This window comes from Erythranthe guttata, chromosome 14 (assembly GCF_056151865.1).
Source record: "Erythranthe guttata isolate IM_541 chromosome 14, IM_541, whole genome shotgun sequence".
Lineage (NCBI taxonomy): Eukaryota > Viridiplantae > Streptophyta > Magnoliopsida > Lamiales > Phrymaceae > Erythranthe > Erythranthe guttata.
The window spans coordinates 16,983,742-17,000,929 of record NC_142546.1 but is presented as its reverse complement, the minus strand read 5'-3'; the positions used below and the strand labels follow the sequence as shown (position 1 = coordinate 17,000,929).

The 17,188-nt window shown below is 34.7% G+C and overlaps 2 protein-coding genes across 2 annotated transcripts; both read left to right on the top strand.

Annotated features, from left to right (window-relative positions):
• The first annotated feature begins 516 nt into the window (after positions 1-516).
• Positions 517-11,607, top strand: XRN4 (exoribonuclease 4). The gene is made up of 24 exons (XM_012982470.2): positions 517-937; positions 1,675-1,777; positions 1,849-1,925; positions 2,037-2,228; positions 2,406-2,525; positions 2,680-2,742; positions 2,831-2,983; positions 3,092-3,256; positions 3,474-3,551; positions 4,866-4,952; positions 5,833-5,913; positions 6,538-6,633; positions 7,104-7,174; positions 7,322-7,450; positions 7,551-7,627; positions 7,711-7,751; positions 7,849-7,923; positions 8,898-9,037; positions 9,122-9,226; positions 9,312-9,387; positions 9,564-9,646; positions 9,833-10,601; positions 11,090-11,204; positions 11,292-11,607. Exons 1-22 carry the CDS (start codon positions 731-733, stop codon positions 10,587-10,589), a joined length of 2,976 nt encoding a protein of 991 aa, XP_012837924.1. The 5' UTR covers positions 517-730; the 3' UTR covers positions 10,590-10,601; positions 11,090-11,204; positions 11,292-11,607.
• Positions 11,608-12,815: 1,208 nt separating this feature from the next.
• Positions 12,816-17,124, top strand: LOC105958468 (polynucleotide 5'-hydroxyl-kinase NOL9). The gene is made up of 10 exons (XM_012982469.2): positions 12,816-13,156; positions 13,889-13,986; positions 14,090-14,123; positions 14,866-14,978; positions 15,481-15,558; positions 15,663-15,849; positions 15,959-16,139; positions 16,350-16,446; positions 16,581-16,708; positions 16,842-17,124. The coding sequence occupies exons 1-10, from the start codon at positions 12,942-12,944 to the stop codon at positions 16,893-16,895; spliced, it is 1,185 nt and encodes a 394-aa protein (XP_012837923.1). The 5' UTR covers positions 12,816-12,941; the 3' UTR covers positions 16,896-17,124.
• The last annotated feature ends 64 nt before the right edge of the window (positions 17,125-17,188 follow it).

Below are 17,188 nucleotides of genomic sequence, written 5' to 3'. Positions count from 1 at the left end.
AATTTTGGATCGATTGGACCCGAAATCAAAATTTGGATTCGTTATGGATAAAATAACTTCCTACGTTATACTATTAAACTCTCGACCGGTTGATTTGACATATCCGATATTGTTATACATAATACTAATCCGATTCACTATCATCGAGAGGTAATTCATTGAATTTACTGACACGAGATCTATCAACTCTAGAGAATTAAATCCCCGAGTTATTGCCAAGTAAAAAAGAAAAAACCGATAAAGACTACGAAAAGTCAAACCGCTCGTAAGTTCGATTTTATTCTTCATTAAAATATTTATTTCCTTATAAAGAAAAAGTCCCTTGTTATTTCATTTCACAATTTCAAAAACATTTCAATGCAATTTCAAACACATTTGTATCCCCCAAAGAGAAAATTTGTAGGTGACAGAAATTCCAAATTCAATGGTACTTCATTTTTCTCGAGAATGTACTCTACTAATTCTAGAAGATTAGTGAATTCTAAGCACATATATATAGTATATATATATATACAGACATATTATATTATATTTTATATATAGTAAATATATTTACATAAACACCATCGGTGGGTATTTTTTCAGATCAACGAATTCCAAATTAGAGAGAGCAGTAATTACTAACATAACTTGTAAACACACACACACAAACACACATAGTAATCACTAACAGTAACATTTTTCTTCCGGAGGCGTAAGTCCAACCATCTCCCACTCCGATATCCCGGCGATGGGGGTTCCCGCTTTTTACCGGTGGCTGGCAGATCGGTACCCTAAGTGTATCGTCGACGTGGTGGAGGAAGAACCTAGAAACGCCGCCAACGGTGCTCCACTGCCCGTCGATGTGTCCAGGCCAAACCCTAACGGAATTGAGTTCGATAACTTGTATTTGGATATGAATGGTATTATTCACCCATGTTTCCACCCCGAAGGCAAGGTAATTAATTCAACCCTGTTTTGAACATTATTTTTTTATTTTTCCGTATCTCCGTTACTTCAATTATATTAGGTAGCAATGGTGATTACTGGGATTTTGTGGTTTTTTTTTTTGAAGTAGAAACAACTTGAACAAGGAAGTGTGTTGTTGCAGAAATGTTTGCTTAAATTTTACAGACGATATATATATATATATATATATATATATATATATATATATATATATATATATATATATATATATCTGTCTGAAATGTAATCTGATATAAGAAAGTATGTGTTTTCCCTTTGCTATTGAATTCCGGATATTTATGTTACGGACCCGACTTCGACTACCGTTTCACAAGAATCGGTAGATTAGCTCATTATAAAAGTTGATTTCGTTGTATTCGATATCTTCCTCTAGGATAGCTTCCATGTTCAGGGTTTATATTTAGCTTAGAAAGAACTTGTAGAAGTCGGCAAAAACAATTTAGTACAGAACAGTATTTTCTTAGAGAATCTTTACATTTCAGCTGCTTTTAGTTAGTTTTGACTTTTTAAGTTTTTATGCCAAGACCGATTGGACAATTAATTTGTCGTTTATTTATAAGCTCATGAGAGTTGTTTGTTGAGTACGATGAAATTAAATGAGGGCCACTTTTTCAAAAAATAAACTTCTTCCTCCCACTTACTGAGTGACACCGATATTTTGTCGGCTTTGCAACTACATAATGTTTTTTTCCCTCTTTAATGCAGCCTGCACCTGCCACTTACGATGATGTATTTAAATCTATCTTTGATTACATCGACCACCTCGTGTCATTGGTTCGTCCGAGAAAGCTCCTTTATATGGCAATTGGTAAGCTGCTTTATTATAATTCTACAGGTTTGCGGATCAAACTTAGTATCAGTCCTCTTTCTACTATGCAGATGGTGTGGCTCCTAGGGCCAAAATGAACCAGCAAAGATCGCGACGTTTCAGGGCAGCTAAGGATGCTGCAGAAGCTGTATGTATTCTGTATATATGGAAGAATTGCAATTTGCAAGTTGTGTTACCTTATAAGTTTTGATAGTCCATATTAGTTATTCAAGACCTATGTGCTATTTTCTCGTGTCAGGAAGCTGAAGAAGAAAGATTGAGGAAAGAGTTTGACCTTGAGGGGGCAAAATTATTGCCCAAAGAAAAGACTGAAACATCTGATTCAAATGTCATCACCCCTGGCACTCCATTTATGGCAGTGCTCTCTGTAGCCCTTCAGTATTATGTACAGTGTAGGTTGAACAGCATTCCTGGATGGCGCTTTCTAAAGGTTAGCTTAAAATCATCATACTAGATTTTCCATTTCTGTTTTGTCTCTCAAGAGGGGTGATCGGTCTTGTGGAGTGATCCTTTCTGTTTTTTGCCTTTTCCATTGAATTTCTGGTTTTGAGGATACTTTTGTCTCTCGTAAATTATTTATGAGGCTGCATTGGATGATTCTTTGAAGGTTATTCTTTCTGATGCAAATGTTCCTGGTGAAGGCGAGCATAAAGTCATGTCTTACATTCGTTTACAGCGCAACCTTCCTGGATTCAATCCAAATACAAGGCACTGCCTATATGGTCTGGTGAGCATGAGAAAAACAATGAAATATGTTGTCTAAATGTTTGTCATTCGTGCTGACCTTTCACTTGTCTCTAAATGATATTTTCTTGTGCCTTTTGGCTCGTATACTTGAGTTACCATGTGCTAAAACAGTAATTCAAATATGTTTTAAATAGGATGCAGACCTGATCATGCTGTCACTAGCTACACATGAAGTCCATTTCTCAATACTGAGGGAGGTCAGTTGTTTTTGTATCTGCACAAAACTCCAATCTTAAGCTTCCATTTTCAGTAGAAGGCTCTTTTTTCAATTTTCTGATGGTGCAGGTAATTAATCCTCCTGGGCACCAAGAAAAATGTTTTCTCTGTGGTCAAGGCGGTCATCTGGCTGCTGAATGTCGTGGTGGAACAAATGACCGCATTCAAGATGCAAGTGGGAAGTTTTTAGATGATATCCCTATTTATAAGAAAAAGTATCAGGTTGGATAACTCTAGATCATATCTCCATTATCTCATTGTTATCTTTTGCTTCTGTCCTTGTTAATTGTTATTGATTATTCTTCTGATATTTCTATATTTTGTTGCCAGTTTCTCAACATTTGGGTATTGCGAGAATATTTGGGATATGAGATGGATATTCCCAATCCTCCATTTGAAATTGACTTCGATAGGCTGGTGGATGACTTTGTGTTTCTGTGTTTCTTTGTCGGCAATGACTTTCTTCCTCATATGCCCACACTTGAAATTAGAGAGGTATATACGCCTGTAGAATCAGTTGAATCTAATATTTGTTTTTTGCTGTTCTCTGGATGTCAACCTTATGAAAACATATGCACTGACATTAATTGCGGTTTCAAGCAGATCCGCTCTTATGTTGTCATGTCATTATTTGACATGTATATATACGTTTATTTATCCCTTTGTCTTTTGAAACATTAATTAAGTTTCCGTTTATTTTTCAATGCTGTAGGGTGCCATAAATTTGCTCATGTCTGTATATCGGCGGGAATTTTCTGCAATGGGTGGTTATCTTACTGATGCTGGTGAGGTAAGTTAATGCCTTTCTGTACAAGTTAAACTTGTCTCAGCGAGACATGTAATTTTGATTTTAGGTTAAACTGTGAATTATTTACTAGGTCAAGAATATGCATGGCCCTGCATGCCTCTTAATGAAGTAAAGTTCCAGTATAAGACTACAAAAACTAGTTCTTTACTTGTCGCCATCTTATTACCAATTGTTGTTTAATCATGTTTTGTCTTTCACTGTCACGTCATCGCATCTGTATTTCCCTTGGCCTACTGCTTGACCACTACTATGAGAACTCAGCCACCCTCTCCTTGTCATCCCATTGTTCTCCACCACCTAATTTGCCGCTTCCATCACAATTATCACTGGCCTTCTCCTTGGCCATGTGATGGATGTTATGATATATTAATATTATTGCTTTTTAACTTCTATTTCTTGAATGCACCAAATGAACCACCACCATGGCTTACACTCCTTACATCTACCTCCTTACATTCACGTGAACATATCAAGGCTTTATGGATTGACTGAATCAGAACTCAAACTGCAATTAAATAATGAAATGCAAAATTTATGCAATCTCCTTCGAGGGTGGATCAGAGTTTTGATTTCAAATATGAACAGACCTGAGCCAGCCTATATTCTTGGTATTTAGGTCATCACTATTCTTGCTACCTTTATTGCTAACATTGGTATTCTTCGGATCCTTGTGTTCTGACTCTTAATCGTCACAATTTGATGAGTATGCTTGACATAAGTTAATTCTATTAGAAAATAGCTCTTCTCAGTGTCTCTCTTGGACATAAAGATCTCACTTAAATCATATTAAGATTTCCTACATGAATCATAGTATTCTGTTTTATGTGACTAGGGATTGCTTGAACTGTGTTTGGTGCTAGGGTTGGTGATGTAGGGATATGACGTAAAACGAATGAGTTGGGGCCGTTGTCGCAGTAAATATGGAAAATCTGTGATTTCGTGGGAATTGAATTTGGAAATGGTGATGGTCCGACAATCAAATTTGTAGATCATTATTTTTGAGAATTTAGTCCTAAGGTTTTTATGTTTCAAAATTTTATATGTTCTTTCCATAATAACTTCTCTTTATGTTGTCTTGTTGATGTCAATAATTTGGATAGTAGAATCATATGTTCAGAAAATGATTATTACATATTTCTTTTATGAAGTTTTGCAATATTATGAGGTAGTTATGATGAAACTTCTCGTCATTTTATAATGTGATATATGATGGTGTCAAAGTAAGAAATGATTCTGCATAGATACAGGAAAACTAATATTAGGTTTAAATAGTTTCAAGATCTGTCAATATTTCAGGTATTCTTGGAGCGTGTTGAACACTTTGTTCAGGCAGTGGCAGTGCATGAAGATCAGATATTTAGAAAGAGAACTCGCATACAGCAGGTCCGCTGTTCATTTATTCTTACCCTTATCATGCTGGTTAATATTGTCTGTGTTATAACAAAAGTGAAAAAGAATCTTGATATTACAACCACTGTCACTTCCTGCTGTTGAATATTTGATGGATGTATAACTCTGTTGCATAAGAGCTTTTATAATACTGATTTGTTTGATAAGCTACTAAATACAGTGTTACTAGAGTTGGCCGTTGGGTATAATTTAATGCTATGCATATGTTTGAACTTTTAGTCTATTGATTTTGTTTGTGTGGCAAGTCAGATAAACCTTATAATTAATATATGGCAAGATAAAGTTACTCTATTTCAGTAGGAATATGTTGAGGATTTGGTCCACATGCAATAATGTGTGTCTTCATTTGTACATTTAGCCTATAGGTGCAGTTTTACCTGTACATTTAGAACTGTAAACTTACATTAAGGCCTATCTGTTTTTTTGAAATAAAGTGAAACCTGTGTAGTATAGGTTAACTGTTCAAGGTGACTTGACAAATTGGATAGCTCTCTTCTAGAACCCACTATTTTCGTGCGTACCTTTTTTGTGCCATTTGAAATGGAAGGGTTTTTGTGTGTTTTGCGGGTTTGTAGGTCCGTGAGTGTTGGAAGGTGGGAGGAAACGTTTTCTCTTATGTTTGTTATGTCAAAAGATTTGTAAGTAACTAAAGTTTATCTATTGTGGCTGTTACTTTTCTGTTGGGATGTATGTTCCCTTGTTTCATTCTGCTTGGTACTTTCTGAGATTTTCTTATGTTTCTATGAGTAAAATATTACATATGCACATTAAATGCTTCACAAAGGTGTCAATTGTCATTGCTTCTCTTAATATGTAGAGCCTTTGTGGCCTTTTTTTCCTTCTATTTTTTCAGTCATATGAGAACAATGAAGAGATGAAACTGAAAGCAAGAGGAGAGACTAGTCTAGAGCCCCGACCTTCAGCCGGGGACAAGGTGCCTACTCTCATCTGAATATTATCTCAAAGTTGACATTTCTATTGCATATCATGACTTGAGTCAGTAAAACTATAACTGTAGTGAATCGTGATTGCTTGTTATTGTGAAAGTCATGGATTACATATTATTTAATCAGTTTAACCAAAATGTATTTTAAAACACTAACAGAATAAATACCACAATATGCAACTTCTGTTGTATCAGAATCGTTGAAAATCAATGTGTTAAATATATTAAATGATTAGACATTTTTGAGTTGTAATATCAAGCTTTGTACTGCAGCAAATTGCACCTTCAAAGGTGAGGATTGGGAATAAATTATTTTTTCACAAATCTGTGTTTACTTTAAAAGTTTCTTTTATTTACTGCAGATAGCGGCATGTAGTTTGACATGTCTTAGTTTCGCTGCGAGTTTATCTAAATTTGGACAGTGTCTTAGATTCTTATGATTGTTGTTAGGTTCAGATTATGAAATCTCTATTTCTTTTTTTTTTTTTGGAATACTGTCACATGTTATGTGATGATGACAGAAAAAAAATTCCTTTTATATGGACCTCTCTGTTAAAATGTACGTAGGTAATGGCTCTATGTTAAACAATTCCCAATTTTTAATTCTCTCAGGTGAAGTTGGGGGAGCCTGGATATAAGGAGAGGTACTATTCTGAGAAATTTGGTGTATCAGAACCAGAGAAGATTGATGAAATCAGAATGGACGTGGTAAGTACAGTCATTGCATTTATAATAGATAGTGATCTTTTTAATTGATCTTACTTTATAAGTAACTTTAACTATTTTTAAAATATATATTAATGCAGTAAATAAATTCATCGGGATTACGAAATTCCATTATCTAATTTTTAACTGATGGTAATTAATAAAACTACATGAATAACATAGGTTGATAAATTATACCTAGTAGATAAATAATGTAAAAGCAAGAGAATTTACCATTGATAATTAATTAAATATATAAACTCAAAATAGAAAAATCTAAGCATATTTGTAATGACCACTTGCAATTTCCTTTTGACATTAAATTTTTGTTCATCATTGCAATAGTTTACTCGGAATTTCATTATAAATATGTTTTGCTCCCCTTTAAATCTCGCTCATCCTGTTCAGCTTCATTGTTTGCTGTTATCGTTCACTACTGCTGATAAGGGAGGATAATTGATATTCTTTTGTAGGTTTTGAAGTATGTGGAAGGGCTGTGCTGGGTTTGTCGCTATTACTACCAAGGTGTCTGCTCATGGCTTTGGTGTGTATTATGTCTCCTCTATAGAAGAAAATAATTTTATTTTCCTTACCATTGCATGTAGTGAGGCCCGTGTATTATGATTCAAATATTATTTCAGTAAATAATTCGATAATCATGTAACGCAGATCATGTTATGCATTTCTCCAGGTACTATCCATATCATTATGCTCCATTTGCATCTGATCTTAAAGGCTTAGCTGATTTGGAGATAACCTTTTTCCCTGGAAAGCCATTTAAACCCTTCGATCAGCTATTAGGAACCCTACCAGCTGCAAGGTTTTTCACTCTTCCTCTTGTCTGAAAAACTGTTGAGAGTTGCCTCTGAATATTTTGTGTATTTGATGTTATTTTCTTATATGTTGTTTCCATTTTATAGTTCTACTGCTCTTCCCGAAAGATACAAGCAATTGATGACTGATCCTGCATCACCTATTTATAATTTCTACCCAACTGGTATTGTCAATTGTTTGCTGGAGCTTGCTTATATTTCTTTATATTTTATTTCTAAACGTAATTTCGTTCTCTTATGTGACCAGATTTTGAAATTGACATGAACGGAAAGCGCTTTGCTTGGCAGGTATCTCCCATGTCTTATGATTATTATTTCATTGCATGATCCATAGTGTTTAAATAACTTGACCAGTGAAAAGCACCATATCTTTCATGTGCAATAGGGTATCGCCAAATTGCCATTCATTGATGAGAATAAACTGCTTGGCGAGACAAAGAAGATTGAGAATACCTTGACGGTATGAAAGATGATGAGTTTTCTTATTCTTCTATTTTCATGTTATTCAAAATGAACTTTTATTAAGTAAAAAAAAAAAAAGAGATTTGCAGTGAGAACAAGAACTCCTTACAAACATATGCTTGCTAATCTCCCTAGATCTCCCTTAGGTAGACTCCTATCGGAACTACTGACTTACACCAAAGAGAGACTGTAAATGCAACTGTTATTAATCAAGTAGTTGTTCATAAAGATTCAACCCAAACATATCCTGCCAAATCAAAAACAACCTATTTGCATATTTTAGTATCTTTGCTTCCTTGTACCTCATGAAACTGCCTGCATCTAGGAGATCTTATTCACAGAAGATGGAAACTAAACAATCCTTTGTGGTAAATCAAACGTCTGTCCTTTGTCCCTTTACAAAGGACAACGTAGAAAAGGATGAGCATGGTTCTCCTTCGTGATTTGTACACATGTCACACAATTTCGCTTCCTGGGTTATCCTTCCTGGGTTATCCTAATCTGTAGCACGTCTTTGGTGCCATCGTTGTTCTATGGGCATGTGTATATTCCTAACAATGTTGTATAAAACATGAAGATCTGTTTATTTGAATGAGACGGTTTGATGCTCCGCATTCATGCGAGAAGTCTGATAAGCTAAAATATGCTTTCCTACATAGAAGGCGTTCTAGACATACCAACCAAATTACGACCATATCTTATCTCGAAATTTGGAATTTTTTCATATGCCCAATAGGTTAATTAGGTTTTAAGAAATGATTTATAATTTGACATTTGAATATTAATCTCAGCTTACAATGATCCCATTCTAAGTGGTAATCTTCCAGAACAGAATGGTAAACGGATAAAAAATCGAGTTACATAAGTTGATATACCTTTGATGAGCAATCAACAAATTTGTTTATTTCTGAAAAAAGGAAAATGAGTAACTAGTTAATATACTTCTCTTTCGTCCGTGTTCTGGTTTTGTAGGAGGAAGAGAAATTCCGAAATACTATCATGTCTGATTTGCTGTATGTTCATCCCCTTCATGATTTGGCAGCCCAAATTACCATTTATTATCGCCTTTGTGTAATGGAAAAATTGCCGTGGACTATTGATACTATTGCAAGGTTGGTTATCTAGTCTTCTTTTCTGTTGGTATTAATCCCTATTTTATGTCATGTAAGCTGTTTCCATTTTTCTGGTTGTTTCAGTGGTGGAATGAATGGATTCATGTCTTTGACTAAAAGAAATAGCTTGAGACAAGTGATCCCTTCCCCAGTCAATGGGTTCGAAGACATCACGAATAATCTAGTTCTGTAAGTTACATTGAAAGCCTTTGCAAACCAAAGATTTTTGAACCAAATTCAACCAGATATAGAGTTTGCTTATCCAATTTCGCAGAAATATCACTTATCTTAATCCAGCTCCGCATGCTCACATTCCAAAGCCACCTGAAGGTGTAAAGATGCCTAATAAGGTATGCAACTATCCTGTTTTACTTCCTACGGTCATTTATGGCTGGAGATTATATCGTTAGTATATTACACGAGGCTTCATTTCGTTCCAAGAAAACGAGGAAGATGAAATAGACCAGATGGAATGCCGTTTTTTATTTAAATGTGTAATTTCTGAATGGGTTTTCTTAATTTCCAGATTTTGAGGCCTATTGACATAAAACCATTACCAGCATTATGGCATGAAGATAACCGTGGAAGGCACCAGCAAGTCAGAGAGAGGTAACGAAACTATATCAATATATAACAAATGAATAGTTTTCATTCTAATTGTCTTGTGAATAATTTAAAACAACTGCATTGTTCAATAAAATATTCGACTTTATTTAGCAGTTAGAATCCCCGAGTTGAGCTTTAAACTAGTAAAACTATAAGTTTTGATCTGTTTTGAACTTATGTTTTTCATAGACCACAAGTATCTGGGGCAATATCTGGCTCTGTATTGGGAGAAGCTGCTTACCGTCTGGTCAACAACTCACTGAACATCAAGTCAGACCGGACAACAAATCCTCGCAATTTCCAGGGAAATCAATTAGCCAATAGGATGCGGCCAGCTGGACCAACTGGCTATGAAAGAGGGCAATATGGGAATGAAAGAGGGCAATATGGGAATGAAAGAGGGCAATATGTAAATGAAAGAGGGCAATATGGGAACGAAAGAGGGCAAAGAGGGCAATATGGGTATGAAAGAGGAGGTGCTGGTCGATATGGTTATAACGAACAAGGATATTACGATGACCCAAATTTTGTCAATGGACAATACAGCCCTCATGCTCCTCCAATAAGCAGTGGTGCTAATAATACTTACGGTGTCCCTGTAAATGATAGATACACATATCAGGAACAGTATCCTGAACTAAGAAACGGCATGTCTGCTTTGACACTTGAAGGCAATTTTAGAAGCAGGCCAAATTCTGGTCAAGTATCATCTTCGAGATCGTCAAATTCTGGTCAACCCGGTCAGAACACGGGGGGCCCACTTCCCTCACCGCCTCCTAAATGGATCGATAGGCGTGGTGGTGGATCTGGGAATGCAGTAATGTACAGTGGGCAGCAGCAGCAGAGTTCTTCATTGTCTGGACTGCATGAGAGACAGGCTAAGATGGTCTACCAGGTCAAAAGTAAGTCAGCACAGGATCTGTTGGATTCGGAATTCCAGCAGTGACTCGCAACTACGGTGAGTGCCTGTTTATAAATATTACGATAAATTTCATTTTACCCCCTTCTGCTCTCGTTGAATGTCATTTTGCCCCCTTTATACTCTCGATTCGTATCACTTTAACCCCTTGTACTCGTTAATAAGAAATGACGTAATTACCCTCTAATATAAATTTGTAGTTTAATTTAGATTTGACGTATTCCAAAATTATTATGTATTTATATTGGGATAATTTTTCAACTTTATTGATTAATACTTGTTATTAAATATATTTACAACTTTATTTTTATTTTATATTTCATAATTACCTTTCAAAACAATTTTTTAACAAGTCTTATATATAGTAATTAGTATGAGCTTTATATATTGGTTAATAAATCATATTTATAATGTTTCGAAGAAACATGATATTGATTGATGAAGTTAAAAAGCTGTTTAAATTTATTTCGAGTTAACTAAATTGACGGTGAAAGAAGTTCCTAATATAACTACTCAATTGTCTTCAGTAATTGGCTCCGACGAAGTTGCAAGCGGATGTATTGTTGTATTTCTAGCACCAGTAAATCGTACCTATCGTTGAAGTGCATTACAAAGACAGTTTTAGTCAAGCCTGATATAAAGGTGAGTTAACTACTCATTATGCTGCAGATTTCATTTCATTTATTTTTATTTTATGCACAACTTTTTATTTTATTTTTAATTTGACAGGTGGGTTCAAGCACATTTTATTTGATAGCTCAGCTTGTTCAGGCAATGTTATATTACAGGTTCTTGGAAACAATACAAATTTTATGCTTCTCTTTCTTTTCTTTTCGTTTTTTTTCGTCATTTATGTTAATTTCGGAAACTTCGTATGTGTTGTTTCAACTTGGTAGACTAGTTAAGCCTTGGTAATTGGACCATGGTAGAGCATTGTGCGTCGCTCTAGTCGAGGAACTCAAATTTGGATGGAACTTTAGAGACTACATAGTTTGGAAGAGTATCGGTTTTACATATTATGAAATTCAAAAACTTAGTTATCTTACGGTGGTTGCAATGCGATTAACGTTAAATTCTTTGAAACCCATCCCTCTTAAAATGACGAACATTAAATTTTTCGAAACCCGCGATTTATCCATTTAATATCAGCGATGATATTCCTGTAAATAGATCGGCCACAAATATGCTCGAATTACTGTCGATCAATAATCTGACTCAATCGATGGTCTCCAGCAAATTCTATGGCTTCGAAGACTGCCATTGCTTCACCTGAGTTCACATATCTCACGACTAACTAAATGGAATCTAAAATCTATGTTAATGATAAGTACCTATTTGAAGTTTAAGAAAACAATTATGATTCCTTTTTTTTTTTGACCTTTATATAATATAAAACATCATATAATTTGTATTTAGTTGTATAATATTGGGTAGATTACAACCACCTTTCTGAGGTAAAGTGTTATCACCAAAAATCCCCTTTGTGTTGAGAAATTAAATCGAGCCCCCTGTGGTTTGTAAATATCTTACATCTAACTGCCTACAAAAGGGTGTTGATGTAAGAAATGTACAAATTGCAGAGTGGTTGATGTAATTATGGGAAAGTGAAGGGTTTTTTTTGTTAGATCATATCTCTAGGCGGTTGAAATTTACCCTAATATTAACTTTCTAATTAATTAACCTTTTATTTTTTCTTAACCAACGATTTTTATTGAATAATGCAGAAAATTAAATTACAAACTGAAATGCTAAATGTTGTTCAGTTGCACTTCGTTTTGGCTTCAAATATTATTTTGACCATTTTTTCAGCTTGAATATAACAAAATTCAAAACACCAAATTTGTAGTCATTTAAATTGTCTTTCTAATCCAACTTGAATCAGATCGATTAGATATCAAGTGTGAAAGATATATACAAATGAATTAGGTTTGGATCGATATACAATTTGGCCAAACCATACTATCTGGTTTCAGTTTGCTTTCCGAAGAAAAAAAAAATGAAATTCCTAAAACAATTTCAAAAAGTTTAACTCACGTTTCAGGAATAATTCGACTTCCTTCAAAATGCATTCACTAAAAAAACCGAAAAAACATTCAATTTTTTTTCTAAAATATTTTCAACACTTTTAAATATAATTTAATCGCAACAATATATTTTTATCCCCTCCCAAAAACTTAAAAAAAAAACATTACTTCAAATTTCAACCTTTTTTTAATCTAAATTAAACTATATATTATTTTCACAAAATAAAATGGAAATAATCCCAATGGTCTTCCAAATATTGCTCTTAGCCCTAAAACCCCACATTACAATTTTACAAACACTTGGTGCGCTGCGATAAACCTCACTGTAAAAAACAAAGAAATCTGATCGGAAAATATGGCGGCGGCGGCAGCGGCAGCGGCAGCTTCCGAAACCTATAATCAACCAACAGAAAGCCCGTCACCAAAAATATATATACCTGAGGAATGGTCAAATGCAGTTGACGCCATAGCCAGTGGCTCCGTTGCTTTTCCAGTTGTTTTTGTATGTGGCCCTAAGAATTGCGGCAAAACTACTTTCTCCCGCCACCTCCTCAATCTTCTTCTCCAGAGGTACTCTCCATATTTAATTTATTAATTTCTTTTTTCTTCTGCTTTTTTTATTTTTTATTTTTAAAATGATCAACTTTCAATTTATTCAATGATGTTGAAATGTTTATATGTTTGATTATTATTCGGGCTTGGCTTTGCTGTTGTTGTTGTAATTTGACTCGGAAAACTAGCGGTTTCCGAAGAGTAATTGCATTTAGGCAAAATTTACTTACAGTTGGATGTGTGATCCTCATCAAAATTCGAACTTGAATTTAGTGTTGTATTTGGTGTGTGTATGTTAGTGTGTGTGTGATTGTTATATGTATAATTGTATTAGCTAACCATATGATCAAATCAACCAGGAATGGTTTAAAGAAGAAAACTGATCAGATCAGTAGTGAAAATGTATTATAGGGATTGTAAGTTTAGTTTTACCGAACTTTCATAAATACACAATAAAAAAAGATACAGAGATACATGTTTATTCATACATATATATATGCAGATAACCTACTAGTGTTTATATGTTAAAACATGTGTTTGTCCATGTGCTTTGCTAGGTGTTTAATCTGGAAAATTGGAGATTTTCGCCCTTTTTTCAGATGGAATAAGAATTGTAGTTTGATAAAATGACGAGGCGAAACTTTGCGGTTAAGGCTTTTGTACAACTCTATTATATCTATTACGTAACACACATTTTCTTCAAAAGGAGCACATAACACATAACTCATAAATCCGAGCTCGTCGTTTCAGGCACAAAAAAGTGGCTTACCTTGACACTGATGTTGGGCAAACAGAGTTTACTCCTCCTGGTCTTCTATCACTTACTGTGATCGATAAAATAACACCAGGTACATACATTTTTTTTGCTGTTTTGACCATTCTAATAAGGTTGTTCTTTGTTATTTTTGTGTCGTATTTCTTATAACTATTTTCATTTTTTTTTATATGTAGACCTAACTCTTCCATGCTTGAAAACACCCGAGAGGTATGAAATCTTTTGTTCATTTTGATTAATTTTTCTTTGTCCTGTTTGTCTTTTCCTTTTTTGCTGCATATTTGGATTTTGTAATTTAGTGTGATAAGTTTAATAAGTTAGATTTGCACTATTACCTTGATATGCTTTATTGAGTTGTACTATTGATATGCTATGAAGATAACATTTGCTTTTCTCGTATTTCTATAGTTGAACTGTTGAATCATATTCTGTAAATTAGTGACATATCTCAAAGTGGTATGACTTGTATATTCAAATTTTGATTTTTTTTTTTGAAAATGCATAAGGATTTATGAAACATAAAAAAAACAATGTTGTTTGGGCTTGTCCGACTCTACTAAGAGTTTGTAATATTTCATCAATTCAGCTTTTGTCTAACTCAACTAGGAGCTTGTAATATTTCATCAGTTCAGCTTGGACAGTGATCTCATAAGTACGCATTTGGCGGGAGCCTGAAATTCGATATTTTTTGGGTTGACTTTCGCATCGACCCACATAGCCTGATTTACAGGCCTAGCAATGTGTGAAGTGTGATCTTTAAACAACATTTTCAAATATATTCCAATCTTTTCATGATTTTGGCCTTTGGCTGCTCGAACCTCACATAGTCATTTTATACAGTTCACATGTACTAAATATCTCATTCTGTGGTCATTGCTTTATCTATGTAAACTTAATGTACCCGTCAAATTTACAAATGATACTCAAATCTAAAAATTTACCTTATGTTCAGGTGTTATTTCTTTGGTGACATCTCCTCAAAGAGGGACCCATCAGCCTATTTGTCTTATATATCGGCTCTGTACGACCACTATCTGAAAGAATACCGCACGGGTAACAGGACAGGTGATACTTCAAACATTTTTTTTAATACTTTATTAGGGCAAATTACAGCCAACCCCCTGAGTTATGGTCAAATTACGAAAACCCCCCTCCTGTTTGGGTAATTATAGCCACCCCCTCAACTATGTATTATCTTACAAAAAGACCCCTCCAGAGGTAAATTTAGGGATGTTTATTCGGTTAAACCGAACCGAAATTTCAGTACGCCAACATTTCATACCGTTTACCGAACTAAATATACGATTTGGTTCGGTAAATAACCGAATTACATAAATTTTATGTAAAAATATTTATAAGGAGGTGGGTGGCTGTAATTACCCAAACAAGAGGGGTCTTTTCGTAATTTGGCCATACCTCAAGGGGGTGGCCGTAATTTGCCCTACTTTATTTTGGAGTACGCTAATTTTCATTTTGTGCAGTTTTTATTTGTTTTGTGTGTGTATGAGGACAGATGGACATAGATTAGGTTATTTTGTTGCTGATTTGTGTTTTTTCTTTGGATCAGAGTCCGGTAATAGATCGAAAGGTTTCTCCAGAGATTGTTCGTTGCCACTTGTCATAAATACCCCTGGCTGGGTAAAAGGTTTGTTCATTGTTTTTGCTTCTCTTTGTTAAGTTAAAACATTGTAATACATTTTGCTACTTGTACTATACAGCAATAACATGCTATATTATTATAATCTCCAGGTATTGGTTATGAACTATTGGTCGACATGCTAAATTATATATCTCCTACCCATGTGGTCAATATTCGTATATCCGTCGAAAGCAAGAACTTACCTTCCGGAACTTTTTGGTTAAATGAGGGGAATTATGATGATGATGTGTCTGTTATGGAGATCAATGCTGCTCTTCAGGATCATTTAAAGAGATCGTACGCTTTTTCATTATGTGAACTATTCTTTAAAAAAAATTAAAAAAGCTCTAATATCTAGAATTTTGTAAGGTTCAACTAAATCTTTGAAGTTTGGTTTCTGTTTTAGGATGCTGGTACAAAAGGACTCGGGCCTTTTACGAGATATGCGTATGATGGCATATTTCAAGCAATGTTTTCCGAGTGATAGGAATATGTCCACAATTAAAGAACTTGCTATTGCATTATGTGCTCTCCCACCTTATGGAGTTGATGTGTCGAGTGTCAAAATTAAGCACCTTTACCACAAGGTTAGCCCGGGACATATATATATATATATATATATATATATATATATATATATATATATATATATATATATGTGTGTGTGTGTGTGTGTGTGTGTGTGTGTGTGTGTGTGTGTGTGTGTGTGTTTGTTCTCACCTGTTTTTTTCCTCACTGGAGTACATATTATATACAAATTATTAAGTGTTTTTGACAGTAGAATATATTTATGGTAGGTTCCGGTGAACGAAATTTATCGAAGTTTGAATGCAACTATTGTTGGGCTGGCGGTTAGTTCAGCGTCTGAGAAATTGCCTACTTGTGTTGGCTTGGGTTAGTTCACCGAATCTTTTCTAGTGTTTTTTTTCTCTTTATTGAAGTACAACAGGACTCTTGTTTGATAATTTACTTTTTCGTTTTTTGGTTATTTTGTTTTGGTTCAAAATATTTCCCTTTCTTCTCCTCAGGTATTGTGAGAGCAGTAGACGCCTCAAAAGGGGTACTCTATGTCATAACTCCCGTTCCAGTGCAGATTCTAGAAGATGTAAACCTGTTACTTCAGGGCTTTATTCAAATCCCTACTTCTTTACTTCAGGTACACAATCGATGTTCTTCTTCTTCTTCTTCTTCTGAAATCGCTCGTACAAGTGCAGTGATTTATTTGTCTAAACTCTATAAGCTAAATTCGATTTGTTCTCTCTTTTTTTTTTCTCCCCCCCCCCCCCCAGGCACCGGGTTGTGTTTCTCCTTACATGTGCGCAAATGTACTCCCTTATATTTAGGAGAGATCAAAATGTTGAGCGTTTTTGGTCGAGTGGTACTTTTCTCATTCTTATAGTGGGAGGTTCTTGGTTCAATCCCAGTTATGTGCGTGTATGTTATAAGGCAAATCCCAAAAAAAGAACAGTTGGAGTAAAATTCGATCGACTCAAGTCTAAAAATTACACATTACTCGGGATGTTTAAGTTATACTATTTGATCGGCTTCGATCTAGATATTTCTCCATCTCAAGAGTGTCTCATCCAAACGAATCGAAGGGCACCTTTAATGCATCTCTGCCAGAAATTTTGAGTTT

Coding starts and splice junctions, on each gene's coding strand:
- LOC105958468 (XM_012982469.2), top strand. CDS start 12,942: ATGGCGGCGGCGGCAGCGGCAGCGGCAGCTTCCGAAACCTATAATCAA. Junction 15,850..15,958: donor CAGGATCATTTAAAGAGATC/GTACGCTTTTTC, acceptor TTTCTGTTTTAG/GATGCTGGTACAAAAGGACT. Junction 16,140..16,349: donor TTAAGCACCTTTACCACAAG/GTTAGCCCGGGA, acceptor TATTTATGGTAG/GTTCCGGTGAACGAAATTTA.
- XRN4 (XM_012982470.2), top strand. CDS start 731: ATGGGGGTTCCCGCTTTTTACCGGTGGCTGGCAGATCGGTACCCTAAG. Junction 9,227..9,311: donor ATCACGAATAATCTAGTTCT/GTAAGTTACATT, acceptor CCAATTTCGCAG/AAATATCACTTATCTTAATC. Junction 9,647..9,832: donor CACCAGCAAGTCAGAGAGAG/GTAACGAAACTA, acceptor TGTTTTTCATAG/ACCACAAGTATCTGGGGCAA.